Source organism: Natator depressus, chromosome 8 (assembly GCF_965152275.1).
Source record: "Natator depressus isolate rNatDep1 chromosome 8, rNatDep2.hap1, whole genome shotgun sequence".
NCBI classification, from domain to species: domain Eukaryota; kingdom Metazoa; phylum Chordata; order Testudines; family Cheloniidae; genus Natator; species Natator depressus.
Genome location: NC_134241.1, coordinates 93,682,940 through 93,710,446, shown reverse-complemented (window position 1 = coordinate 93,710,446; position 27,507 = coordinate 93,682,940). Strand labels below are relative to the sequence as shown.

Here is a 27,507-nt window from a genome sequence, read left to right as displayed (position 1 = left end):
AACAGTTGGGCTGTTTTAATGTGTAAAAGGTTTGAACTTTAAACTGACTTGGATACTCAATCGGACCATGCACTCAGCTTAAGATATAGCCCACAAAGGAGCTGGGAAAACGATCAGTTTGAATTACAATTGCCTTGGCTAGGATTTTCTGAGAAGTCAGTTATCTCAATTTGGTGCACTAAATAAAATATATCTAGCAGGACTTAACCTGCATTTAAAGAAGGGTGGCTGTAGTACAGTTTGCTGTTGTAAGACGACGAGTAGGGATGCTATGGGGTTGGGAAAGGTGGCTTCTATGATGTAGCATTTCTCCAACTTCTGCTTTAAGTACATGCAATGCAGTGTGCTCTGCAGGGGGAAGAGAAGAAGATAGCAGCTTAGCATGGAGTCAGCTGGCATCTGCACTCAAATTCTTGGACAAAATTCTCTCTTCCCTCTGCACCCTAAACAAAACGACTCTATTGCACTTATCCCCCCCAGACAGGAATGAAGCTGAATCTGCTCCTTTGCGCTGTCTACCATTAAGGCACAATTTCATCCAGTGTAGAAGACAGATTAGTTTGACTAAGCAGGTAAGTGCGCTAGCTAGGGAACTGACCAGTGTCAAAAGCCTGGGCTGTCAGTGAGGACACCAGAGTCTTGGTTATGCCACATCTGAACACAGTACAGGAAGACTTTCATCCACATTAAGCAATTCCCTGGGGAGGTGCTTTATCATAAAGACATTGAAAGCAAGGATTGTTCTGCATAAAGGGGTTTAATTTGCTCAACTAAACAGCAAATCACCCATTTGAGGACTGCCATGTGATTAACATTAAGAAATCAAAAACACTCAACAGATTAGCCTTATTACAACCTGAGATGTTTCCAGCACTTACTCAGTTTCCTTACAGATATTAATCAGTTTTAATACAAGATTAGCCCCTGCCTACCTGTGCCAAAAACACACCCTATGGTAGAGCTGCCAGGATTCTTATTGGATTCTTGCAAAGATCCAAGGTGGGGGTGGGGGGTGTAATTTTTTTTTTTTTTTTATTAAGCAAGCAGGGACAGCCTGCTCGATTTTGAACTCAGGACATCTAAATCTGAGGGAAAATAGGAAACCTTTTCACTTCAACTTAAAACTACTTAAGCGAGAAGGCTGGAGGGCAGAAAACATTGCTGGTCAGTAGGATGCTCCTTAAAGAGCAGAAATGGAATTAATAAAAGCTCAAAAAAGGGTATGGAAAATTATGTGCATTTTATTGTGCTAATTGGACCGTTTCACAGCTTACCCAAGGAGATCAAAATTGGTTTTCCTAAATGATAGGGAGAGCAGTGAATAATTGCCACTGTGCCTGAATAATAAAACAGTAGCAACAGGGGCAGCTCTTTCTTTAGAGGCCCAACAGCAGCATTACCCATGGCAAGTTAGTATTTTCTACTACCCTGAGGCACGCTAGGGCACTTCAGAGCCCTCGGACAAATTCCAGTGTGGTATCTGCTGCTTCGTGGTTGATACATGAGCCAAGTGCATCGCTCCATTTGGTGAAGGGGTGAGATAAGAGAAAGCACTTACAATGCTTAAGCCCCTGAGAAGTGTGGAGTAATAGCTTGCTTGGAGATCCAGATAGTCAACTGGTAAAGCACCAGTATATTTCACACTAGTGTACCGGCTCAAGGTTTTGAGTAAGTAATTAACATGATGGGACATGGCAGCCTTGATCATGCTTGAAGATTAGAACAGTTTCTTAACAGTGCAGAGGGGCTTTGCTGATTAGACCATTCAACCGCAGGGAGTAGGCATCTGTCAGGAAGGGTTTTGTTTCCTTAAGAAATGTAGCATTGCGACTTACATTCCTGGTTGCAGCTATTGCGTCTGCTCTTTCTACAAAGAGGAAGACCCAGTGCATATAACAACAAATACGATGTCTTTTTGTTTCCTGCTTTTCATATAAGTTCTTTCTTTGAACCAGCATAACGAGAGTACGCAGAATCTCACTGTTTTATGCATCACGCACAAATTGAAGTCAGTATAAGGGCAAAATCTGACCCTCAGGCAACTACCAGCTAATCCTACTCCATGACAAGCAAAATATTCACAGCGTTTAGGCAGTCTAATCAAGTGACTTTATTCTGCTGTAAGAAAGCAGGGTGGAGTGGTGCAGATGGCTATTACACCTGTCTATTCTTGTGCTTGCAGACAGCCGCACAATAAGGGTGTGCAGTAGAATAGCACTGAAAGTAATTCACCTCTTTCAAATTAGAGGTCATCTTATGGGGGCTGTCAAAAAAAAGTGTATCAGGATAATAATCTATCGCTCATTACCTGAAGGATTGGCTATGGGAGAGTTCAAGGTCAGAGGATCAACCACATGACAGCACAGCTTTATGAACAATCTGAAGACTGCCCTCGTTTTCTGGGAAAGGAATAACTTTATTCCACTGACCAGGAGTCCCAGGACTGTTCATCAGGACGGCCTATTTTTAACAGCGCTAGTGTCTATGCATTAGTTGGACAGATCCATCCCCAAGAGCGCATAGGCAGGCTATGGCTGCTCCCTTACTGAGCATACTGTAAGATGTATAAAAACATTTTCATCCAAAAGATTGGCAGTAAAAATTACAACATAGAAACACGTCACAATTTGCACACACAAAAAGCTACCTTTGTCGAACGATATTTTCAACCCCCCCCCCCCAAATCATCTTCAGCAGGTTCAAATGACAGCAGCTGGAAACCAAAGTACTGAAAATTATAGCCACTGACTTCGTACCAGCATGAGCAGAACCATGAAAAGTTTGTATTGATGTGGAATATACAGTGGTGATCTGAGCCATCTTGGTGCAGTTTTGCAAGTGATGCTACGGTGGCCTGCAGTAACAGAGGGTGTAGTTTCCATAGGAAATAATAGGGATTTGAAGTGACAATTGATGCTGGCCCCTAGGAACAATGACATCACATCACCACTGTATATGGGCTATTTCTGAGATGATTTTATGACCTGTTATGAAGTAATAGGGAAGGTGGGGAAAGAGGTGTCAGTGAGAAATGAATTATTTATTCAAAATTAATTTAAAACATCACATTTAAAATTTCCCAGCATGTTATCAGAAACATTTATAAAATCTGCTAACTCTGCCATGTTTCAATGACGGCATTATTTTGAAAAAAAATATCCACTACAATGCCATCCTTATTTGGAACACGCAGTTTCTGACCCGGGTTCTCTAACCAGCAATAAGTTATTGAGCTGTACAACTGAAATCCTATCGGATGGTTGCTTCAACAATGAAATGACTGGTTAATTTCCAGATTAGTGCACAATAGTGAAAAGCCATCTGCCAGTTCTTGTTTTGACAACAGTACATAAAAGTAAAAAGAAAAAAGGCACTTCTTGGCTGGTTGTGCCTTTGACTTGGCAAATTTATCCATTTTGGAGGTACGCGGGCACTCCTTAAGATTGCCCCCAATTCTGTGCATTATTTTTTTAAAGTAAGGCAGAATCCATAAATAAAGGCAAAAGCAGTGCAGACAATGTGAAACTGAAAATGCAAAAATGTACAAAAATGAAAACTCAATTGGCACAAAAGAAGCTAGTATCCCGAGCTACTAGAAATGACTGAATTGCATTCAACATGGAAAACAAAACTCCGCTCATGTAGTTCAACGGGTTTCCAGTTATTTAGGAGCCAATAAATCTAGCTGCGGCATTTTAGATGTTGCCTGCACAAGTGACAATACAAAGCCAAATCATTCTTTCCCTGCGTTAAAATTATTATAAAATCCACACAACAATGGCTCCAACTCACTCAAGGAATTATTCATCATATACAACCAATACCAACTTTCTCAGTAACTTCAAAGCATAAGCAAATGATTGCAGATCACATGATTAAGACTACAGTTTATTCAATATGTCTCCAAGTCTTAAAAAGATGATTTAATGGAGTCAAACTGCAACAATTCAATCTTAAAGTGCTTTTTTTCTTTTTAAACATTAAACTTTTTTTTTAAATCCACCTATGTCATTTCATACACACCTGTTACTAGAGAAAACAAAGCTTTTTTATTGCTCTTCCCAATTTGACATCAGAAGGTTATCAGAAAAAGCTCACCAATTCCAGAGTTCTTGTGCCAAAGTCATTCTAGAAGGAATCACAGTCCTTTCAGAGCTCTCTTAGCGACCCCTCTGTCAGGCGCTATACAAACCAGCGGGGAGACATATTAAATACAAAGGTCCTTGTGTAGACGGATTCTTAAACTAATATTTTACAATGTAAGTCATCACACATCTTTACAGAATTTTGAATATTCCTATTCAATATTATCAGAAAGAGTAAAAATTTGCCCCCCATACCTAAAGGCAGACTGATTTTTTTTCTGTATAAAACCCAAAAGAATCTTTTTTTGCAGCATCACAGAAAAAGCAACAGTTTTACATTCACTCATTTAATGTTCACATAATAAAAATGTCAACCACTAGCTTTTTTTGAACTTGATAAAATCTTCCTGACAAACTTTCATCCTGTCTGGACAATCACACTAGCTACCGCAGGAGTTCTTTGCAGCATTAAAGTTCCTAAACCTTCACAGATGAAGAATGCTTTTAACTCTGAGGGAAACAAAATTCTTCAGGGTTGCCACGGATTCTTAGAAAGCATTCTCTCTCCAGTCTCCTCTGAAGGTGTAAGCGATGGGACTCCAGTTTCAAAAAGGTGCCAGGCATTAAATATTTCGGTTTAACTCTTGCTCTTGAGTTTGTAGATATCCTTTAAGGGTCAACGTCGTCAAGGTCACTTTTAGGCTCACCAATCATCATGGGAGACTCCGAGCCCTTTCAACACACAAAAATAATGACGGTAGTACACACATTGTTCTTTAAAAAGGTATACAGTGAAACGTTAGCACCCTGCCTGCAGACGGGTTATTTTGTCTGTATCACATCTTTAGAATGCAGTCATTAGGTAAAGTGTGCAGCACTGGGAATTCTTAGTATGAAGCCCATTGCTTTAATCATTCATAATGCATTCTTCACACGAGACTGGATTATGATTGTTTTTCTTACCTGTTGTAGATATCTGTCTCCATTCTCATTGGCTGGACTACTCTCTGATCCATTACTGCTTCCTGATTGATCTTTCTCATTCAACAGGGCTGTGGCATAGGCCAGCGTGTCCTAGGGTAGGATGGAAATTCAGGAGGTTAGATGCCAAGGCGGCCATATACCCAATCCATTCAATGATTGTAATTAAAAACTCAACATCTGCCAATATTTATAACATGCTAATGGACCTGCCATAGTTTGGCAGGAAGTAACTGAGGTAACCACGTGGATTCACTTAAGCGTGCCCATTGTAGCCAGGAACAGACTTAAGATCCAACCCCCATGAGAAGAATGCACTTAAGTACATCTGTCTGTAGTAAGATGCCAAGAAAAGGGCCACTCAGTGCGGAGTAGGAAAGGGAAACGAAAACACCACACACTACCTCTTGTGATTACGACACGTACCTGTGCTGAAATAGTGCGCTGGAAGGTTTTTGCCGTGGATGTTTCATTGGACACATTACTCTGTGGAGCCCAATAGTGTTCGGACATCTAAATAAAAACCAAAGTCAAAATTAACCCTGAGCAGCAGAAACACATGACATGCCTAAGGCCTTGCTTGTATATTCCACAGCAGGATGGGCCAAAAGTCTGTGTCAAGGTTCCCCAAGTCTGTGGCATACCTGTGCAGCACACTGGAGAGCCTGTGTCAGCATCAATGAAACATTCTTATTTAATTAATGAAAAGGCTCCAAACCCAAGATGAATAATATCAGTACAATAACACTGCTCTATTTTTATAGCAAATTTAATTTCATGCCTGTTACCACATTTTCAATTTTCAGTGTGGTGCAGTTTTTGCACTGGCAACACAACTGCCTTGTAAAAGCTGTCAGAGAAAGACGGAGGTTTTTGCAGCTGGAGAGTCTGGGATTGTGGGACAGCAAAGATACCCCATGCAGCGCTCGCAGAGAGACCGTGGCCTAATCTGGGCTGCAGAAGCAGAACATGGACTGGTTCTACTGAACTTCACACTTAAGTGTCTTTGAGTACTGGAGAGCCACCGCCGGGCCTGCATTAGCTGGGAGCGAATGGGAACTAGAGTTCCTAGCCATGGCAGTGGGAATTGAGAGGAAAGTGGTGTCTGTTTAACACATACATTTTTCTGTGTTCAACCGCAATGGGTTGCAAGAAATCTCCTGTGGAAGGTGGCTATTTGGACCAGCATGCTGGCAAGGGAAGGTCTCCACACTGGATTTTCTACATTCAACTTCAGCCTCTGAAAGCTTCCAAAGCTGGCTTTCTTCATGGGGAGGGACGAGTCAGGAGGATCATCACTGATTTAAAAAATATTCTGATTTATAAAAACTATGTATGAGTTTTCTTTACTGGTACCTATGTGTACATCTGTGTGTACACAAACCTTTCTATTTTAAAGTAAGGAGCCAAATAAAGTGCCTTTTCCAAATGCATCTGTTTAGCCATGTCATAATACTTGCGATTCCAGGAAAAACTTGCACTCTGTCATAATAATGATCACTGAAACCAAGGTGAAACTCATGCCTATCCCAAAAATACGGCAAGGGGAGATTTGAGCTTATAATTAGAGCTGGGTGAATGACTGATTTTTCATTTTGGCCAGCAAACCCAAAAAAATCAGGGACAACATCCAGGTCTGTTCAGAAAATGTTTTGGTTTTCCTGATTCGGGAAGAGAGAAGATCTGAATCCACATCTCCTACCTCCCACGTGAGTCCCTCAATTACTAGGCAACAGTCTCTCTCACTCTCTCTTTAGTCCAATGAATATTTATAGATTTATACAAAGTGGAATTGTGGAGACTGACAACAGAATAGCCTAGTGCCCATTGGTTAGGGCACTCACCTGCTCAAATGAATATTTACGAATTTATACAAAATGGAAACTTTCAACAGGAGAGACAGAGAGCAATCTACCACAGAACAGCCAAGGGAGGGAGGGAGGGAGATCTGTGTTCAAGTCCCACATGTGAATCCCTAGTCTGGAACAGGGTCTCCCACATCCCAGGCAAGTGCCCTAACTACTGGAGTAAGAGTTTTAAATGGAAGGACAGACACACAGACAGTTTTCTGAAGCCGATTGTGAAAAACTTTCCCCAGCCTCAACTATCGGGAAATTCGTGAATAGTTTTGGGTCAACAAAAATTAAATTAAAAAAATGTCACCTAAATCAACTTATAATAGAAGTCTGGCTGCAAATGTAACAGGGAAGAGAAGTCAGTCTCTCCATAATATTGCCACAGTCAAATTACCTTCTTCTGTAGCCACTGTACAGCCCAGCTCCAATGATGAGAATTCTCCTTGAAATAATCTTTAGCAGCAGGGCACCTTGGAAATTGAGAGCATATTTATTATCCACAATGAAGGCAGTCCTTTCTGTTAAATCTGAAATTTAAAGACCGCTCTTCCTTCACACATATTACAAGAATCCAGTCATTGCCTTCTCTACATGTCGTTATTGCAAACACAATGGTTTTTTTTTTTTTTTGAAGACAAATGCTATAAAAATTAATTGGCTTAGTGATAGCAAAAATGTATATTACATATACACAAATAAAGTTGAATGAAATTTACATCAGATAGTCCACTGTGGTTAAAGGTGAGCCAAAAGCATATATTTTAAACCTTTAATTATTAATATAATATATGATTAGATTTAAAAACTCAAACATTTTGAAATAAAAGATCTGAAATCCTTCCTAGTATTTATCTACCAGAAACCTGCATTTCTCATGCAAGAACTGACAAATACAGAATGCAGCTCTCCTGCTTTGGCTTTCGATGTTGGTATTATCAGCTGTGGCAGGAGAAATCCAACTCAGCTGCTAGTAGGTTTAAAAAAAAACCCACACACAACTTCAATCCATCTCCAAGGAACCTAGCATCTCATTTTCAAACTTCTAAGTAGACTTCAAGAGCAGGCCTTTGAACTTCAACTGCATTACAGTAACCCAGCCTACAGGTGACAAAGGTGTAGGTAACATCATCCATATTAGCAACAGGAAGGTTTGTGACAGGCTGAAAATTTGTGAGGTTGTTACTATGGAGAGTTTAACATGAACTTTTCACTTTCTTTTACCATTACTTACTTCTGAGCAAGAGTGACAAGGAACTTGACACACTGATAGCAACGACTGCTGTCCACATGATTACTATGGTGCATCAAGGCTGGAATGAGAAAAAAAACAGTTACCTACCTCTTCGTAACTGTTGTTCTTAGAGATGTGTTGCTCATGTCCATTCCATTCTAGGTGTGCGTGCGCCCACGTGTGCGGTTGTCAGAGATTTTTGCCTTAGAGGTATTCGTAGGGCCAGCTGTGGTGCCCTCTTGAGTGCCGCGCTCATGCATCAGTATATCAGGGGCCGGCAGCCCTACGTGCTCTCAGTTCCTTCTTGCCAGCAACTCTGACGGGGCAGGAGGGCAGTAATGGAATGGACATGAGCAACACATCTCGAAGAACAGTTACGAAAGGTAGGTAACCATTTTTTATTCTTCGAGTGCTTGCTCATGTTGATTCCATTCTAGGTGACTCACAAGCAGTAAGTATCAATGGAGGTGGGCTCAGCGTTCACGATCTTGCAGCACTGCTCTGCCAAAGCCAGTGTCATCTCAAGATTGCTGGGTAAGTCTATAATGAGACGCGAACATTTGGACAGAAGACCAGGTAGAGTCCCTACAGATCTCTTGGATTGATACCTGTGCCAGGAAGGCCACTGACCACGCTTGTGCCCTAGTCGAGTGCACTGTCATGATCGCGGGCAAAGGCACCTTCGCCTGCTCATAGCAGTAACGGATGCAGGCTGTGATCTAGGACAAAATCCTCTGAGCAGACACTGGGTGACCTTTCATTCTGTCTGCCACTGCAACGAACAACTGCATTGACATAGGGAACGGCTTTGTTTTATCTGTGTAGAAGTCCAGCGCCCTCCTGATGTCCAGAGTGTGTAGCCTGCGCTCCTCATGTGACACACGAGCCTTTGGAAAGAAGACTGATAAGTACATAACCTGGCCATTCTGAAACTGGGAAACGACCTCGGGCAGAAACGCTGGGTGTGGTCACAGCTGGACCATATCTTTGTAGAACACCATATAGGTTGCTCCAGAGTAAGCACCCTGATCTTGGACACACTGTGGGCCAATGTTATCGTGACCAGGAACGAGACCTTCCAGGAGAGAAGCAGGAGACAGCAGGAAGCCAGCAGCTCAAATGGAAACCCCATGGTCTCGACAGCATGAGATTCAGGTCCCAGGGAGGGGATGGGATCCTGGACGTGAGGGTAGAGACACTGCAGACCTTTCAAAAACTGTGCCGTCATGTCGCGAGCCAAGATCAACCTGCCTTGGAACGAAGGATAGAAAGCCGAGATAGCGGCCAGGTGGACTTTGATCGATGACAAGGACAAATCTTGGAGTCTGAGGTGCAACAGATAATCCAGGATCTCCTGCAACGAGGCCTGCTCAGCCTGAATATGCTGTTCCAAGGTCCAGCATGTGAATCTTTTCCATTTGACCAGGTAAGTTGCTCTGATGGAGGGTTTCCTGCTATCCAGAAAGACCTGTTGGACAAGGGCCGAGCATGCCCGTTCTCCTGCGCTTAGCCATGCAGTAGCCAAGCTGTCAAGTGCAGCACTGCACTGGTTTGGATGCAAAAGGCTGCTGTGGTTCTGTGACAGCAGATCCGGCCAGAGGGGCAGCTGCAGTGGGGCGGCTACTGAAAAGCTCAGCAACATGTCGAACCTGTGCTTACGAGGCCACATGGGGACTATTAGGATAACTTTCACCCTGTCTTGCCTCATCTTCACAAGGACTCTGTGAATCAGTGGCACTGGTGAGAAGACACACATCAGCGCCCCCGACCACAGAATGAGGAAGGCGTCTGATAGGGAGCCTCTGTCCATTCCCTGAATCGAACAGAACATGCATCATTTTCTGTTCTGCCTGGATGCAAACTGGTCCTCCCGGGGAGTCCCTCACCTCTGGAAGATTATAGTGACCACCTCCAGATGGAGCGACCACTCATGGCGAGAGGAGAAACTGTTGCTGAGGTGATCTGCTAAGATGTTCCTGGTCCCAGGCAGGTACGCGGCTATCAGATGAATGGCATGCCACACAAAAATCCCCAAAGCGGAGAGCTTCTTGACAAAGGGCCAAAGACCTGGCACCGCCCTACCGGTTGATGTAATACATCATGGTGCTGTTGTCCGACAGGACCTGCACAACCTTGCCATTCAGGTGGGACAAGAAAGCCTGGCAGGCCAGGCAAATTGCTCTGAGCTACCTGACGTTCATGTGGAAGGCCAGATCGTCCCGCAACCAGCAGCCTTGGGTGCTCAGTTCACCTAGGTGGGCTCCCCAGCCCAGGCCCGAAGCATTGGAGACCAGGATCAGCGATGGGTATGGGATCACGAAGGGGACTTCTTCCAACACCAACCTGGGGTCCAACCACCAATTCAGGGACAACCTGATGTGGTCTGGCACCCTGACTACCCAGTCCAGGTCGTGCCTGCTGGGAACGTAGACCGATGCCAGTCATGTTTGCAGGGGCCGGAGATGGAGCCGAGCATGGCTGACCATGCATGTACATGCGGCCATGTGGCCCAACAGCCGCAGGCAGGTGTGAGCCTGGGTGAGCGGGTGGTTCTTTAGATGGGAGATCAGGTCTGACATGCCCTGAAAACACGCTTCCGGAAGGCAGGCTCTGGCTCATGTGGTTTTGAGAACTGCCCCAATTAACTCTATTCACTGGACGGGCATTAAGGTGGATTTTCTCTCGTTTATTAACAGGCCCAGGTCACGGCAAGTGAAACGCACCAGATTGAGACTCCACTACACTTGCTCCCGAGACCTGCCCTTGATGAACCAGTTGTTGAGATACGAGAAGACCCGGTCGCCTCGACGTCTCAGGTAAGCGGCCACTGGCTCCATACATTTTGTAAACACCATGGGGACTGGCGTGAGGCCAAAGGGCAGCGCTGTGAATTGAAAACGGTGCCCGCCCACTATGAAATGGAGGAAGCGTCTGTGACCTGGAAATATGGAAATAAGTGTCCTTTAAGTCGAGGACAGTGTACCACTCTCTCAGATCCAGGGAGGGGATGATGGAGGCCATGCAAAACTTCAAGTTTTTGAGAGACCTTGTTGAGGAGATGCAGGTCCAGGATGGGTCTGAGGTTCCCTTTTGCCTTCAGAATTAGGAAGTAGCGGGAATAGAACCCTTTTCCTTTCATGTCCTGAGGGACCTCCTCCACCACCTCCAGGTGCAAGAGGTTCTCAACCTCTTGAACGAGGAGTTGCTCGTGAGAAGGGTCCCTGAAGGAAGATGGGAAAGAAGAGGAGGTGAGAAGGGGGGGCGGCGGAAAATTGCAGGGTATAGCACCAAGATATTATGTCCAGCACCCAGCGGTCTGAGGTGACCTACGACCAGGCTGAACGGTAGGGATGAAGACGTTCGAGGAAAGAACAGGGTGGATCCGGGGAATTGACTGCGGCGTCGCTCTCGACTGCACCCTCAAAATGAGCACTTCTGGCCCCCGAGATGCTTTGCCGGGCCAGGCTGTGCGGGAATACGAAGGCTGGAAACAACTAAAGCTCATGTGTCTACCCATTCTCTCAGCAGACCCCTGACGAGACTGCCCAGGCCTTGGCGGCGGGAGCAGCCGGAACTGCTTCTGTGAAGACTGTGGTGTATGCATGCCCACCAAGCAAAGGGTGGCCTGAGTGTCCTTCAACCCATGCAGCCTTGCATCTGTTTGTTCAGAGAAGAGACCATTCCCATCGAAGAGGAGGTCCTGGATCAAGTTCTGCATCTCTTGGGACAGGCCGGGGGTCTGATGCCAGGAGCTGTGCCTCATAACCACTGCCGACGCAACCACTCTAACCGCTGAGTCCACTGCATCCTACGCCATTTGGAGGGAGCAACTAGCCGCCGAGGTGCCTTCCTCCACCAGAGTGCCAAATTCTTGGGCCAAACCCTGTGGGAAGGACTCGAATGTACCTGCCCAAGAGGGCCTGATGGTTTGCCACCCAGAATAGCAGGCTGGCAGTGGAACAAATTTTCCTCTCAAAAAGGTCCAGTCTTTTGGCCTCTTTATTTTTGGGAGTTGAGCTGGTGTGCCCCTGCTTGACTTTTTCGTTGGCCACAGAGACAACCAGCGAGCCCAGAGGTGGGTGGGTATAAAGGTACTTGAACCCTTTGGCCAGGATAAAGTACTTCTTTTCGTCCCTTCTGGAGACGAGGAGGATGGAAAATGGGGTTTGTCAGAGGGCCTTGGCAATTTTGAGGATCCCGTCATGCACTGGTAGTGCAACAAGGGCCGGGATAGAGGCTAAGAGGATGTTGAACAAGGTGTCCGCCTGCTTGGCCATCTCCTCCACCTCTAGGCCCAAGTTCTCGACCACCCATTGAAACAGGGCCTGGTGTTCTTTAAAGTTGTCAGGCATGCTAGCCCTCGAGAGTCCCGTGACCCGCCTTGTCTGGGGATGAAGAGATGACTGTACCACTGGGTGAGGCCCCGGGGCATCATCCCCCATGGGGGAAGGAGGTTTAGGGGTGGGCGCAGTCTCCTCTACCCAAACCTCTGAGTGCGACTCATGAACCGAGTTTGGTGCCGCCAACTGTTGCTCCAAGGCAGTGGCTGAGGAGTGGTGCGAAGGGGGCATCATCATGACTGGCATGTCCCATGCACTCCAATAAGGCCACTGCACTGGCCACTGGCAGTGCTGCCAAGGTGGCGCAGGCAGAGGCCTCTGCTCTCTTGGCACTGGGGGAGCTTGGGAAGGTGTTGATGCAGTCAGGAGTTTGGGTCCCCTACTGGTTCCGGGAGTTGGTGGTGGATCCTTTGGGGCTAAGGGCCCCGACCGGGGAGGAATGTCCACGTGGCTCTGGAGTAGCAGGGCAGCCCGAACTGGGTCCTTTGCCTGATGGCCTTTCTTGCCCAGTCCCGGGAAGCCGTGCTTCTTTTTTTTTTTCTTTCTGGGCACCAGCGACGGGGAGCAGTGCTGGGTGGAGCCTGGTGCTGGGGGTTCACTGTGCACCGAGGCCGAGGTACTAGGCGAGTCTTGGCAGGATGGCTCGGAATCCAGACAAAGGACAGCCTCCATGAGGAGAGCCCGCAAATGAATATCCTGCTCTTTGAGTCCTGGGTCAAAAATTTTTAAAAATATGACACTTGTCCTTCACGTGTGATTCCCCCAAGCACTTGAGGCAGCTGCTGTGGGGGTCACTTACAGGCATAGGCCTGTTACAGTCCACGCAGGGCTTAAACCTGAGAGACCGGGGCATGCCCTGCCTGGGGCGAAGTCCCCGCTGGGACTAACTTCTAACTATGCTTAACAACTACTTAAACTATTTACAAGGCCCTAAGGCTCTAAGTCAGAAGAGATGAAATCGCTAGCTCTTGCTATGCAAGGAAAGGAGCTTCGACTAATCACCACGGGTGGTAAGAAGGAACTGAGAGAACATAGGGCCGGCAGGGCCTGATATACCGACGCATGAGCTTGGCACTCAAGGGGGCGCCACAGCTGACCCTATGGATACCGCCAAGGCAAACATCTCTGACTACTGCGCACGTGGGCACGGGCCCACCTAGAATGGAACTGACATGAGCAAGCACTCGAAAAAGAACAGAAATATTTAAAACATAATTCACACACAGTTTTGCAATACAAACAGCTACAAATTGGATTGAAAACATCAGGCTAAAGTAAAAAAACTACCAGCCTCCTATAATTTATTAGAGCTTTCAGAAATGTTAGACATTTATTAAATATTCATGCTAACAGTACTAATTCTGCTCAAGATTCTCTTACAGTTTATCTGAACCTTCCTTTTTGTCTAACCTAGATCAAAGTAAAACTGCAGGCAATTATTTTATGCACTGTACCTGGATTTCAAACCGCAGTTTACAGACAAGCTGTAAATCTCTGGTAATACCGTTATCTTCCTCTTATCCATCCTACTACAGATTTTTACATGGTTCCATCTACTAGGAAGCAAATTAACGATCAAAGCCAGGATAAAGGACCCAGCTCACCAACTTCCAACTGGAGCTAAAACTTCTAAAGCAATTATCAGAGGGGTAGCCCTGTTAGTCTTTATCCACAAAAACAACCAGGAGTCCAATGGCACCTTAAAGACTAACAGATTTATTTGGGCATAATCTTTCGTGGGTAAAAAAAGCTTTTGTGGGTAAAAAAACTCCATGCATCTGAAGAAGTGAGTTTTTTACCCACGAAAGCTTATGCCCAAATAAATCTGTTAGCCTTTAAGGTGCCACCACCTTAAAGGGGTGGGGAAGGGCTCAGCAACTTGCTGACTGGAGAGAGCTCTTGGTAATACCATTATTAGAAGGGGGCAGCACACATTAGAACCAAATCCTGGGATGGGGCTGTATGTGTGTGTGTCATATTCCACACAGTAAGAGAAGGTTCTACTATCATTCCATATGAGGTTAGGGCTGCTGCTCCCCTTCCCCCCGCCCCTGAACTTTACCTTCCAGGTCAGAGAAGCTTTGGGGGAAAGAACCTTGACTCATGGGATAGGAGGGGAAAAAAAAAAAGCTTAGCTAAGGAGAGCCTGCATTTGGACACCAGCCCTCTGATACAGTAGGATCAAAGCACCTGGAGATGACCTACGGCCTGAATACAGGCTTACACTCTTTTAAAGACAGGAGGCATGCATCCAGTCCTTGGTAAGATTATTGAATCAGAACAGGGATCATCACATTCATAAGGGAGGAAGACTGGAGGAGGCAGCAAAAATACTAAGATGTGTAGGGAGGAGACTCTCTCAAGGAATCTGTTTTGCAACTGGGTTGAAAGTCAACCAGCAAACTGAAAGAAACTCCCATCTCTTCCACTTACTTCACATTTTCTTCACATCTTCCCCCCTCCACGGAAAGGCCAAAAATTTTAATATTAGTATATAGGTTGCTTCCTATATACTAACCACTTTTCCTCCTTGTCTCCAGTGCAAGGACTATATTGCAGAATGGGGCTGAGGAGAGGACCTTTATGACAATACTGTATATTTGTGTGTACACTCGCCCCCCAATAGTTTGGGCCTGATCTGAATTTGAACTCTGAATGGCCTTCCCTGATGTACATACACTCCATCCCTCTATCAGCTCAATGATTTGTTTTGTTTGGGAGAAATAAGAGTCCATTTCCTCTCATCTATCACCACGATATTCTTATGCTCTGCTTTTGTATAACATGTGAAATCAATTCCACTATGAGGTTCTTCAGTTCAGCAAGGTATAAAAACCAATAGGTTATTTGGACATTTCTCAAAGGAAAGAATGACAACATTTCACACAGTAGGGCTACTTGCCTAGCAATCCATTTTCAGTCTCAAATGCAAATTTGACCCTCTCTACTTGTAAAGGGTCTTCAATAACCTGTGAAGAAAACAAAAAAGGTTGGTAGAACTTAGTGTTATGTGAGAGGTACTTGCAAGATCGTCTCTTCATTATAACCATGGTCTCAAAGGTTCTTCAGATTTTTGTGTTATAAATCAGAATTGTAGGACTGGAAGGGGCCTTGGGAGGTCTTCTAGTCCAGTCGCCTGTACTCAAGATAGGACTAAGTACTATCTAGACCATCCCTGACAGGTGATTGTTTAACCTGCTCTTAAAAATCTCCAACAGAGATTCCACAACCTCCCTAGGCAATATATTCCACTGCTTAACTACCCTGACAGTTAGGAAGTTTTTCCTAATGTCCAGCCTAAACCACTCTTGCTGCAACTTAAGCCCATTGCTTCTTGTCCTATCCTCAGATGTTAACAATTCTTCTCCCTCCTTCTTGTAACAACCTTTTATGTACTTGAAAACAGTTATGATCCCCTCAGTCTTCTCCAGACTAAACACACCCATTTTTTCAATCTTCCCTCATAGGTCATGTTTTCTAGACATTTAAATCATTTTTGTTGCTCTTCTCTGGACTCTCCAATGTGTCCACATCTTTCCCGAAATGTGGGCATGCAGAACTGGACACAATACTCCAGCTGAGACTAATCAACATGGAGTAGAGCGGAAGAATTACTTCTTGTGTTCTATTTACAACACTCCTGCTAATACATCCCAGAATGACGTTTGCTTTTTTTTGAAACAGTGTTACACTGTTGATTCAAATTTAGCTTGAATGACCCCCAGATCTCTTTCCGCAGTACTCCTTCATAGGCAGCCATTTCTCATTTTGTACGTGTCCAACTGATTGTTCCTTCCTAAGTGGAGTATTTTGCATTTGTTCTTATTGAATTTCATCCCATTTACTTCAGAACATTTTTCCAGTTTGTCCAGACCATTCTGAATTTTAATCCTATCCTCTAAAGCACTTGTGACCCCTCCCAGCTTAGTATTGTCTGCAAACTTAATAAGTGTACTCTCTATGCCATTATCTAAATCATTGATGAAGATACTGAACAGAACTGGACCCAGAACTGATCTCTTCGGGACACCACTTGTTATGCTCTTCCAGCTTGACTGTGAACCTCTGATAACTGCTCTCCGGGAATGGTTTTCCAACCAGTTATGCACCCACTTTATAGTAGCTCCATCTAGGTTGTATTTCCCTAGTTTGTTTATGAGAGGGTCATGCAAGACAGTATCAATAGTTTTACTAAAGTAAAGATATACTACATCTACTGCTTCCCCCCCTCTCCCCATCCACAAGGTTTGTTACCCTGTCAAAGAAAGCTATTGGGTTGGTTTGACATGATTTGTTCTTGACAAATCCATGCTGACAACTACTTATCACACTATTATTTTCTAGGTGTTTGCAAACTGACTGCTTAATTATTTGCTCCATTATATTTCCAGGTGCTGAATTTAAGATGACTAGTCTATAATTCCCTGGGTCGTCCTTATTCCCCTTTTTATACGTTGGCACTATATTTGCCCTTTTCCAGTCCTCTGGAATCTCTCCTGTCCTTCATGAGTTTTCAAAAGATAATCGCTAATGCACAGGTGGGCAAACTCCAGCCTGCGGGACCATCCTGCCCGGCCCCTGAGCTCCCAGCCGGGGAGGCTAGCCCCGGCCCCTCCCCCGCTGTTTCCCCTCCCCCGCAGCCTCAGCTTGCCATGCCGCCAGAGCTCTGGCCCTCTGCTCCTGCCAGGCAGAGCGGTGGCATGGCTGGCTCCAGCCAGGCAGTGGGGCTGCAAGCTCCTGCTGCTCTGAGCAGCATGGGAAGGGGGCAGGGAGCGGTGGGGTTGGATAAGGGGGCAGGGAGTCCCAAGGAGCAGTCAGGGGATAGGGAGGGGTTGGATGGGGCGGAGGTTCTGGGGGGGGGCAGTCAGGGGACGGGGGTGTTGGATAGGCATCAGAGTCCCGGGGGACCTATATGGGGTGCGGATAGGGGTCGGGGCACTCAGGAGACAGCAGGGGTTGGATGGGTCTGCGGTTCTGAGGGGGGAAGTCAGGGGGCAGGAAGTGGGAGGGGGCCAGGCTGTTTGGGGAGGCACAGCATTCCCTACCTGGCCCTCGATGCAGCTTTGCAATCCCGATGTGGCCCACCCCTGCGCTAATGGCTCACTCCTTGAGTACCCTAGGATGTATTTCATCAGGCCCTGGTGACTTGAAGACATCTAACTTGTCTAGATATTTTTTAACTTGTTCTTTCTCTATTTTAGCTTTTGATTCTACTTCATTTTCACTGGCATTCATTAAGTTAGACGTTTAATTGCTACTAAACTTTTTTGGTGAAAAACACAAAAAGTCATTTAATACTTTTGCCATTTCCACGTTTTGTTATTGTTCCCCTTCTCCCGCTCCCACCAAGTAATGGGCCTATCCTGTCTTTGGTCTTCCTCTTGCTTCTAATGTATTTGTAGAATGTTTTCTCATTACCCTTTATATCTCTAGCTAATTTAATCTTGTTAGGTGCCTTGGCCTTTCTAATTTTGTCACTACATACTTGTGTTATTTGTTTACATTCATCCTTTGTAATCTGACCTAGTTTCCACTTTTTGTAGGACTCTTTGAGTTTCAGATCATTGAAGAGCTCCTGGTTAAGCCGGGATGGTCTCTTACCATACTTCTGCTCTTTCCCATGCAGTGGGATAGTTTGCTCTTGTGCCCTTAATGTCTTTTTGAAAACTGCTAACTCTCTTCAACTGCTTTTCCCCTTAGACTTGCTTCCCATAGGATATTACCCACCAAATCCCTGAATTTGGTAAAGTCTGCCTTCTTGAAATCCATTAAATTTATTGTGCTGTTTTCCCTCCTACCATTCCTTAGAATCATGAACCTGATTCTCTTCAGGTCCAAAACGAAAAAAACAAGACTTGTAGCATTTCACTGACTATTGCAATATTGAGTAAGTAACACAGCTGAAAGGAGGAAAGATTATAGGATGTGTGTGTCAGAACTGTAACCACCATAATAATGCCTTCCTTCAGTTAGGTAGTTAAATGTAATCCAGCCTGCTTGGGCAGTGCTTCATATACAAGTCTTTACTCTTCACTTACCAATATCTCATGAAGTAACTGGAATATGTTCTTCAGTTCATGAGGGGGGGCAGTTTCCAGCTGGTTCTGTATGTTAGAAATACAAAATTCATCAGATGGTAGAATACACACCCGCATAAATCTGATGTAATTTAATAATAGCTCAAAATATAACATATTTAACATTCCTTGTTTGTAGTTTATAAAAAACTCTTAGAACTATTTATTTGAACCTTAAAATCTAAAGAAAACTCCAAGGAGCTGTACAGACAATACTTAAGATCCCCACAAAAATATTTAAAGCCCTTGGAACACAACCCTAAGTTCAAAGCCTGGAACAGACCATACGCTGAAAATCTACTTTGATTAGCTTTGTACCTTGATGAAATGTAGCACGGTGAGGGAAAAGTGCTCATTACAAAAGCAGCAGTACACCACCATCTCAATGAGAACGGACAATGATCCAGTTAGCTCCCGGAATGCATGCATCACCTAACAGAGAGATACACATATCATTTCAACACGGGATTTTTTTTTAGTATCCTTTAGAAGGGATGTAATTTTGCTTTCTACCCCACGGAGGCCAGGTCAGTCCACCCCCAACAGCATTCCATAACATTGCTGCTTTCCATCTCTGCTAAGCTTGCCTTCAACAGTAAGTTGGCTTGCAGCCCACTTATGAGCTATTTTATTGAAATTTCTCAGTGTAAAAAGGCTGAGTTGATATTTTCTGATGTGTGTTCCAAAGACTAAAATTTTCATTTTATATCTTAAGTATAGTGGTATTTCAAAGAACCAACGTAACACCAGCTTTTAAACACACAAAATGTGGAGACATTTAGCACAATAGCTACCTCCAGTAAGTAAGGCTTCCCCTCAGACAGGAACAACAAGGCTTCCACTTCTTCATGGAGGGACAGAAGTGGACCTGAGGCAGTGATGCTAAGAGGTGGACGCTGTTTAAAGAGACCAGGAGCTAAAAGAAAAAATAGAACACACAACCCACGGATATAACACTGTTCTGCACTTCAAAAACCACCATCATTCTGTGACAATGTTGAGTTTGCTGCAATCTCTGTTGGCAGCAAATAGTTTCCAAGAACCTTCATCTCAAGTGCTGCACCACCTACAATAGGCATCACCACACAATCTCTTGAGCACAGAAAATGAACCATTTATTACATTGTCAGCATCCTAGTGACAACTTAATAAAGTGCTAAAAGGCCATAGCAAATGAGTTTACTCACGTAGGTTAAAACTTGATAGAAGTATCCAAGGTTAACACAATCACTACCACCACATTCAAGTGGTGCAACAGAGCTTAACACCTTTCTAGTGCTTTAAAACCTTACTCCCAGCTCAGAGTTTGGCAAATTTAACAATCCTGTTCAGTACTGAAACTTTTCTTTCAAATGAGGGAGGGGATGTCTCTCAAGTCCCACTTCAAGCACTGAGGATCCCAACTTTTGTCTTTTCATCCCTTCCACAGCACTTAGCTTAACAGGAGTGTCGTTTTCTGCTGCAGGTGGCTGGATACTTAACTGCTCACTTAACTTTACCTAATAATTAAATATCCTTTTGAAAGGGCTGGAAGGGATATGGAAAATGCAAGCAAAGTACAATGTTGAAAGCTGGTCGTGTCTGTACATGGCCCAGACTGGATTGATATGGCTTAATTCACAGATGCTAGTAAAACTCTCTGGGACATTTGGATGACAGGGTGCTATAAAAATGATATATTCACATATTCCTAGAGTGCCAGCCATATTTTTAGTTCACCATGGGATCCAAGTATCTACATGTACACAGGTGAAAAAACACGTGGGCTCAACTGTACATCACACATACACACTATTGTTTTCAATGTTCAAGGCAATTTTATTTCCCCAGTGATGACAAAATTAGTTCCCTCCACAAATGTAAGATCATCTCAGCAAAGTGCCATATAAAAACCGAAAGGTAACTCTTACCCACATTCCTCTGTGAGGAGACATCGGAGTGCAAAACCAGTAGTGCCACAGTATTGTGAAGGAATCCAAACTCCCGAGCTTGTGCTGAACTCCACCTGCGGTTCTGTTCGGCAAAGGAAGGAGCAAAATATACATCACTCCCTACTTACATCGGTAGTAACACATTCAAAGAAGCCAAGCATTTATAACTTTCTCTTCTCTTGACGCAGTGGAAACTTCCTGTATTACACTCAGACCATCACAGCTACGAAACATCAATTCATACAGACAAAAGTGGAGTTTAAGCACAGATTTAAAGGAAAATGATAAAATCATCAGAGGAATGCTCCTTTTTAAACCTCATGAAAAGTCTGTCCTCTGACTTAAGCATATGAAAAATATGGGAATAGCCAACCTAAGCACACACGACATACATGCCATTTAGGCAGTTACCTGGTTATTTTGCCGGTTGGGGCCAAGGAGAAAGTTGATCATATGCCTTAAAGCAGAATGTCGGAGAAGAAGATTGCTAGCCCTTATACCCTGCTGTCAAAAGACAGAATGCAAAGTTACATTGTTGTACAGATACAGAATGATGTTTTTCAGGAACAAAAGTAATTTGCTGCATAGGCTAGACTCTAAATTCCCTACGTACGAAGAAAGTGTTTCTCTATCAATAAGCTACACCTTCACATAGCCAGAGCACTGAATAAAGGATGCTTTCTGAAATTCTGCTTTAGTGGTTTGTAAGCTTTGTGTGGCTTTAAAACAGTAAGAAACCATGCTGTGATGTACAGCCCCATCCTCTCCGCTATTCAGCTTTCCACCGCAAACCTTTCAGCCTATTTCTTTAAATACTGTCAAATTATTACATTTAGACTTAAGCAGCACAGGAAGGGTTTAACATGTATACTTTGCTTGTATTTCTATAGTTTTTTGTCCCAATCTAGTGTTCAAAAGTCATGTACTTTACAGAGATAGGAGTTTTACTCATTTGAATTCTGGAAAGTTCTCATTACCACTGTTTTCTTAAATTGGTTCTAGAGTATCCATAACCAGTTCCTTTTCTCGTGTCCTTTTAAAATTAAAATAGTTTGAAAAGTGATTAGTTCATTTAGTTACCTTATGTACAAAGTTGTTGAACAGGAAAAAGTACTGGGCACAATTTTTACAGTTCTCGGGAACATCTTTATCCAACAGAGCAAGTAGCACCTCCATTACCTGATGCAGACTTTTTAACTGTCAAAAAGTAATATTTAAATTAGAGTGGCAATTGTCTACTGTACAAATCATTCAAAACACCCCCCATCAAGGTTAAGGGCTAGTGACCACCACTGTGTTTATATTCGGATGTACTTATTGTGAGGAGAAAAATCAAACCAGGATGAAGCACGGTCAAAACCAGCTTTCCCCTTTCAGACAGTAATATGTACATTATGAAAATGAAAGCAAAGTATCAACATTCAGCAGACCTTGCTCAGAGAAATGGAATTTGGCCAGCTGTGTCTCATTGGGCCATTTAGCAGACTTTCCTTATAGCCTTAATTAGACAACTTCCTGAACAGTGGCCCAAAGGGGTAGGAACATCCTCCTCCCCATGAGAGTGTTATCTTAATCCATCACATAGAAGCATTCACTGAAAAAGTCAATATACAAAGTTAGGAAATTAATTCCCGCTGTGAACAGTTGTCTGGCAATTAAGACTAGCTTAAAAGCCCATTGGCAACGCATGGAAATATGCTAGAAGCACAGAACAGTGATCATATTCTCAATTTCTCTTACAACTCAAGGACAATTGTATGACAGTAGGTCTAAATTCATCTGCCCCACCCGGAAAAAACACTAGCACTGTTTTGAAACTACTCCTTGTTTCATAATTTCTTGTGGTTTCTCCCTTGTGGTATTACTAGGGACAGTTGCATGTAAGCAGGAACACTGTGAAAAAGCTCACCTACTGAGACGCTCTCACCCAAAGTTAATCCTCTAATCACCATTGCATCTATATTCACTCCAGCGTGCTATACTATGCTGATGTCAGAGACATCTGACTTCAGATAAGGAAGGGGAAGCAGTTGCAGGTAACTCTTAGATTCTGAATTTGTGAACCACTCTTGGTAATATCAAAAGAGAATAAATCAAAACGTGACAAAGAATGATTTCCAAACAAATTTTTCAAAAATTTTTTGTGGGGTCAGCTTCTCTTTGAGACAACAAACCTGAATGTTATTTATATATTTTTACAGGAAATATTGTGTTTTAACTAAACTTGAGCCCTTAAAATTGATTGATTGATTGGCAATCCCTTGATTTCGAGGATGATCTCTACCATGGATTTACATATAGGTCCTGAGATGACTCAGGAGTCTGATCCTGGAACCGCAAATCCGCCCGCAGTAGGTACAGACATTTTGTGGCAGGCCAGCGGCCCGCTGGGAGCAAGTTATTTCTTTTTCCTTCCTCCTCTCTCTTTTCAGCTTTGAGGGTAAGGCACTTCTCCTCTAATCGGGCCACTGCCTGATGGAAAATATGACACCACTGGCATTGGTTGGTGGCTTGTTCTTCCCAGCTTGGGATGTCCACATCAGTTTTCTAAAGACATATTCTCAGTGTCTCTTTGTAGAGTTTCCTCTGACCATGGGTGAGCTGAGAGTAGAGGACTTGTTTTGGGAGGAGAGAGTCTGGCATCCTCACACAATGTCCAGCCCAGCGAAGTTGGCACATGAGGATCATTGCTTCCATGCTGGTGACATTGGCTTCAGTGAGGATGCTGGCATTAGTGTGGTGATTGGGGAGGTGATCTTTAATGAGGACCAAAATGTCTGCTAAACAGATGGAAACAGGATTGGGGCAATAACGCATCCTTGCTTAACCCCAGTTTTTATGACAAAAAATTCCATCTCAAGGCCATTACAGAGACCTGTGGCAGTCACCTGATCATGAAGCCTTAGGACCTTAACACATTTTGGAGGGTAGCCAAATCTGGCCAGCACCTTCCACAGGGCTTCACAATTGGAGAATGAGGTTATTAAAGCCTTCTACTTTGGTCATTAACAGAGGTGCATGGTATTTTCTGGCAATACAGTGACAGCTATAACATTACAAAAATCAATACACTAATTCAGAATGAAATATCACTGACCTTATCCTGATAAAGCAAGGCACCGTCTAGAGTTTTTTCAAGAATGGTGGCTACAGCAATGCGAACCTCTCTTACACTGCACTCCAGCAGGAAAGTCCTGGAAAATACACAACAAAGCTGAAGGGAGCTTGGGATCAAATCTTTGATTTGTCTACACTATTACTTCATGCTGAAGTTTGGCATTTGGCATGTAAAAGGACAAGAGTTGAAGCTTGTGTTCACATGCTTGCTCCTATTGCAACTTCCAATGGATTTATTTTTTTAGAGCAGTGAAACTGCATTTTATCACTTTAAAAGACCAAACTGAAGTTATAGTACAATTCATAAGAGACATCTATACATATAGCATCGACGTTCTTCAATCAGCGCTTTTATACATAGCATACAGTAGGGTAGCATAGCAGATTCCTAGCATATGTTCTCAGCCACTAAGAAGTGATTAAATGGGATCTTGCCTCAACTTCTCAGAGCTGGCACACTCCAACATTTTCCATCTTAGATTACAAGACAGGTGCCTTGAAAATGCCTAAACACTAGATATTTCCTTTTCTGAACAAGAACCAGCAAACTTACTTCCTGATATGAAATCCAAAATACCCCAAAGCATATAGGTAATTCAGAGAGAACTCTGTTTAAACACTGGTGAGTTTGATGCAGAAAAACAAAGCCACTCACAACTAGAGTTAAGGAATGAACGTCAACTTTGAATTTCCTTGCCTCAATTAGTGATTATTATGGCTAGTTAGCTAGAAATATACCGTATTTCCATGGATCACCTGATCATTGTAGTATGACAGCAGAAGAGTTATTCCCTCAAAATAATTATGATTTATCATCTAAATATTTAATACAATTAAGAAAATGCTTAAACTTAGATCATGAAGTTTTCTAATACATTGGAATATGTGCTAAAAAGTTAAGAGCCTTGGATGCAAAACAAAATTTTCTTGTAATCCCAGAACAAGGCAGCATTAAGTTGTGAGCTCCCCAATCATTTAAAGTCTAATAGCTACCAGCAATGGACTGGATTTATTATGCTCAAAAGAGTTGCTGTGGAAATCCCCACTGAAACCTTGGAATAGTGCAAGATAAAACCAACAATCTGTGAGAAGGATTTAATGTAAATGCCCCTAAGAAAGAAACAAACTAGGCTGAAGAGCTTTTGTAAACAACCACCTTCATAAAAAGCTGAGAACTGAAAAATAACTTGAGAATTCTCAATGAAAGGCATTCTGAAATAAGACCTGACTAGCACATTTCGGGGGGAGAGGGCTTTGTTTCTTGAACACAAATTACCTTCCCCTTCTATTAAGTACAATAAAAGCTGTTTGAAACATCCTTCTGAGCAACTTGACCCATTAAATTGCTCACCTAGGGACTTCACTGTAGAGGAGTCAGTGGGTGGATGAACTTACTCAAAGCATATACTTTAGCTTCTACATCTTTGTAAGAGAAACAAAATTGAGAATACCTGCAATGATCTTTTAAAATATATTTAATCATGTTTTCTGTTCCCTTCCTCTTGTAGCAGAAACTAGTAAGGAGCTCCACAAACTCTTCAAGATGCATTTCAAAGCAATCACTAAAACTAGATTATTAGACATTTGTTTCTCCATTTAAGTGGATATCACTATTTTATTATATTTATTGGCTTCTTCATGAAAAATTAAGCAATCAGATTATGACAAATACTATTTCTAAACATCTGATTAAGGGATACGGAAGATACTGAACAGCTCTTCTACTTTTATTAATAACTGACAAACCACACCTTTAAGAAATGTTACTTATATTGACTTGAGAGAGGATATTGGTACTTACTTTACAAGCTCTCGTCCCTCTGATCCAACCAAATATTCAACTAGCCACTGACAAGCATCAAAACTTTTAGAAAGCAATGCATCAATGGTGGCAATCCATTCTTCCGTATCAATCCTTTAATGAAGCAGAGACAGCAGGATCAGTAAAACAGCAGAATTCCATATCTGACTTTTTCTTGTCTGATCATCAAGATCTGGTGTTTCTAGAGGTAGTTATTCTGCTGTGCAGCTTTCAGGACAGCAGGACCCAACGACTGGTCAATCAAAGGGGAGTGGTTTGACTCCTTTTTCTGGGGAGCTACTGCTTCCACCACTGAAAAATATCTTAAGAATTTAACAAGATACAGGAACTCAGACGCTCTCTTTTTGTTTCACCTGTCTACAGCACACAGATGACCCATGTCTTGATTTGAATTGCAAAGATGTTGGACAGCACAGGACAAAATAGTGAAACACTTAGGGGAAAAAACCAGGCATCGCATTTTACTCTCTCAAATCCAGCCTAGCCATTCCTGCACTGAGATCCAAAGGGTGGGTTCTGACATTATTCATAAACTCTGCAATAGTCAGAACGAGTATGGATTTATTTAAAAACTAAGAATTTACTTGGGCTCATAAAATACCAGAATTTAGAGTTCTTATTTCTCAACTCAGAATACACGCTAATTAAATCTTTGATCATTTTACTTGTATTTAAATCCTTTCTACCCCCATAACGATGTTATGGATGACACGGACAACTGCAGTAGAAATAAGTTGTCAAGTTTCCCTCCTGGGATTTTCTTGTGTTGGGCAAATTCCATTTGTATTTGGAATCCCACAGCTGGAGACTACTGCTGTGCTGGTGGATATCAAGTGGATTTGTGGAGTCAAGAGGTTTAAATGCAATGCTTCAAAAAGTGACAGGATTTACAAGTCAGCAGATCTCAGCGAGTATACCCATAGAACACTAACATGAATCCTTACCTGAGTTTTTTCTTGGTTCGTAGATAGGTTTGGAAGAGGAACTGGACCGCTAGCTGTAGGCTCACCTTTGCCATACATGGGTAATAGGGGTGTTTTAGCTTAGTCTGAAAGAAACAACACATTCACTCCAGTCCAGCAGTACCACTTTTCTGTTCATATTTGTCAAGAATCAATGAACATAGCAAAATACTCATCTTTTAAAGTTCTGCTTTATTTGGAGGCACATTGGCAGGCTCCAAATTTTATCTACACTGAAATGAAGACTCTCCAGCTCAGAACGCAAGAGCAATCTAAAACTAGGGCTATACCTTCGTTAAAATATGAACTAACTTGCTGAAAACCCCACCCAACCCAGGATGCTGGTTTGTTTACTGTTCCATTGTTGTGAGTAGACAGGACTGTATGAGCTCTAGGACACTGAAGAGCGCATCTATCAGAGCTGCTAGGCTTGTAAATAATGTCCCTTTAAAGTTGGAAGCGCTGTTTTACACAAAGCGTCAAGAACTGGAAAAAGAACGATATGATGGTGACTAATCTCAATTGTGATCCACCCTTCATATAGAAGGGAATGCTAACCAGCCAGAGCTTAGCAACTTGCACTCCTGTTATATAGTTTTTTAATTACAGAAATTTAAATCACACTTTTGCACATTTTATTGCAGCCTGATGACAACTGTTTCCATTATCAGGAACAGGAAGATAGCACCAGCTTTTAACTAGATGCTGTCACTAGGAAAGGTAATTGGAAATATTGAATAGTTTAAACAAGAATTCAATTAATCCACCCAGCTGCCTTTCTTCAGACTGGGGCCCAAACAGCCTTCTGTATGCCCTCCGGTCCAATATTATAGCACCCAAGGATTAAAATTCTGCTACTTACAGCATTCAGAGAAGCTAACGACAGAACAAAACTGAAATAGTCAGTACTGTACACATCTCTATTCTTCATAAATTTCAGATTTTCATCTCTCACCATCTGTAAAGGAAAAGTGGTTATTGTTAGTAATGGACGGCAAGAAACCATTACATCCTCCCAGGTTACAGTGCTCACATTTACATTCCAATCCTACCTACTCCAGAGGGATTGGGAGTGTTTGGCACATGGTCACGCAATGAACTTGTT

The 27,507-nt window shown here is 43.2% G+C and overlaps 1 protein-coding gene across 2 annotated transcripts in view; it reads right to left on the bottom strand.

Moving 5' to 3' along the window:
- Positions 1-817: 817 nt before the first annotated feature.
- The window catches only part of USP24 (ubiquitin specific peptidase 24), a 109,122-nt gene continuing 82,432 nt past the window's right edge, over positions 818-27,507 (bottom strand). For both annotated transcript variants that reach the window (XM_074961674.1, XM_074961675.1), the window contains 16 exons: positions 27,265-27,360; positions 26,385-26,488; positions 25,420-25,533; positions 23,599-23,695; positions 21,582-21,698; positions 20,913-21,005; positions 20,481-20,583; positions 19,365-19,486; positions 18,889-19,002; positions 18,532-18,597; positions 15,396-15,462; positions 8,154-8,232; positions 7,317-7,392; positions 5,493-5,579; positions 5,049-5,159; positions 818-4,817 (listed from right to left, as the gene is read on the bottom strand). In XM_074961674.1, the coding sequence (XP_074817775.1) occupies positions 4,755-4,817; positions 5,049-5,159; positions 5,493-5,579; positions 7,317-7,392; positions 8,154-8,232; positions 15,396-15,462; positions 18,532-18,597; positions 18,889-19,002; positions 19,365-19,486; positions 20,481-20,583; positions 20,913-21,005; positions 21,582-21,698; positions 23,599-23,695; positions 25,420-25,533; positions 26,385-26,488; positions 27,265-27,360 (1,509 nt within the window). In that variant the 3' untranslated portion in view covers positions 818-4,754. The remainder of the gene's footprint in view (positions 4,818-5,048; positions 5,160-5,492; positions 5,580-7,316; positions 7,393-8,153; positions 8,233-15,395; positions 15,463-18,531; positions 18,598-18,888; positions 19,003-19,364; positions 19,487-20,480; positions 20,584-20,912; positions 21,006-21,581; positions 21,699-23,598; positions 23,696-25,419; positions 25,534-26,384; positions 26,489-27,264; positions 27,361-27,507) is intronic.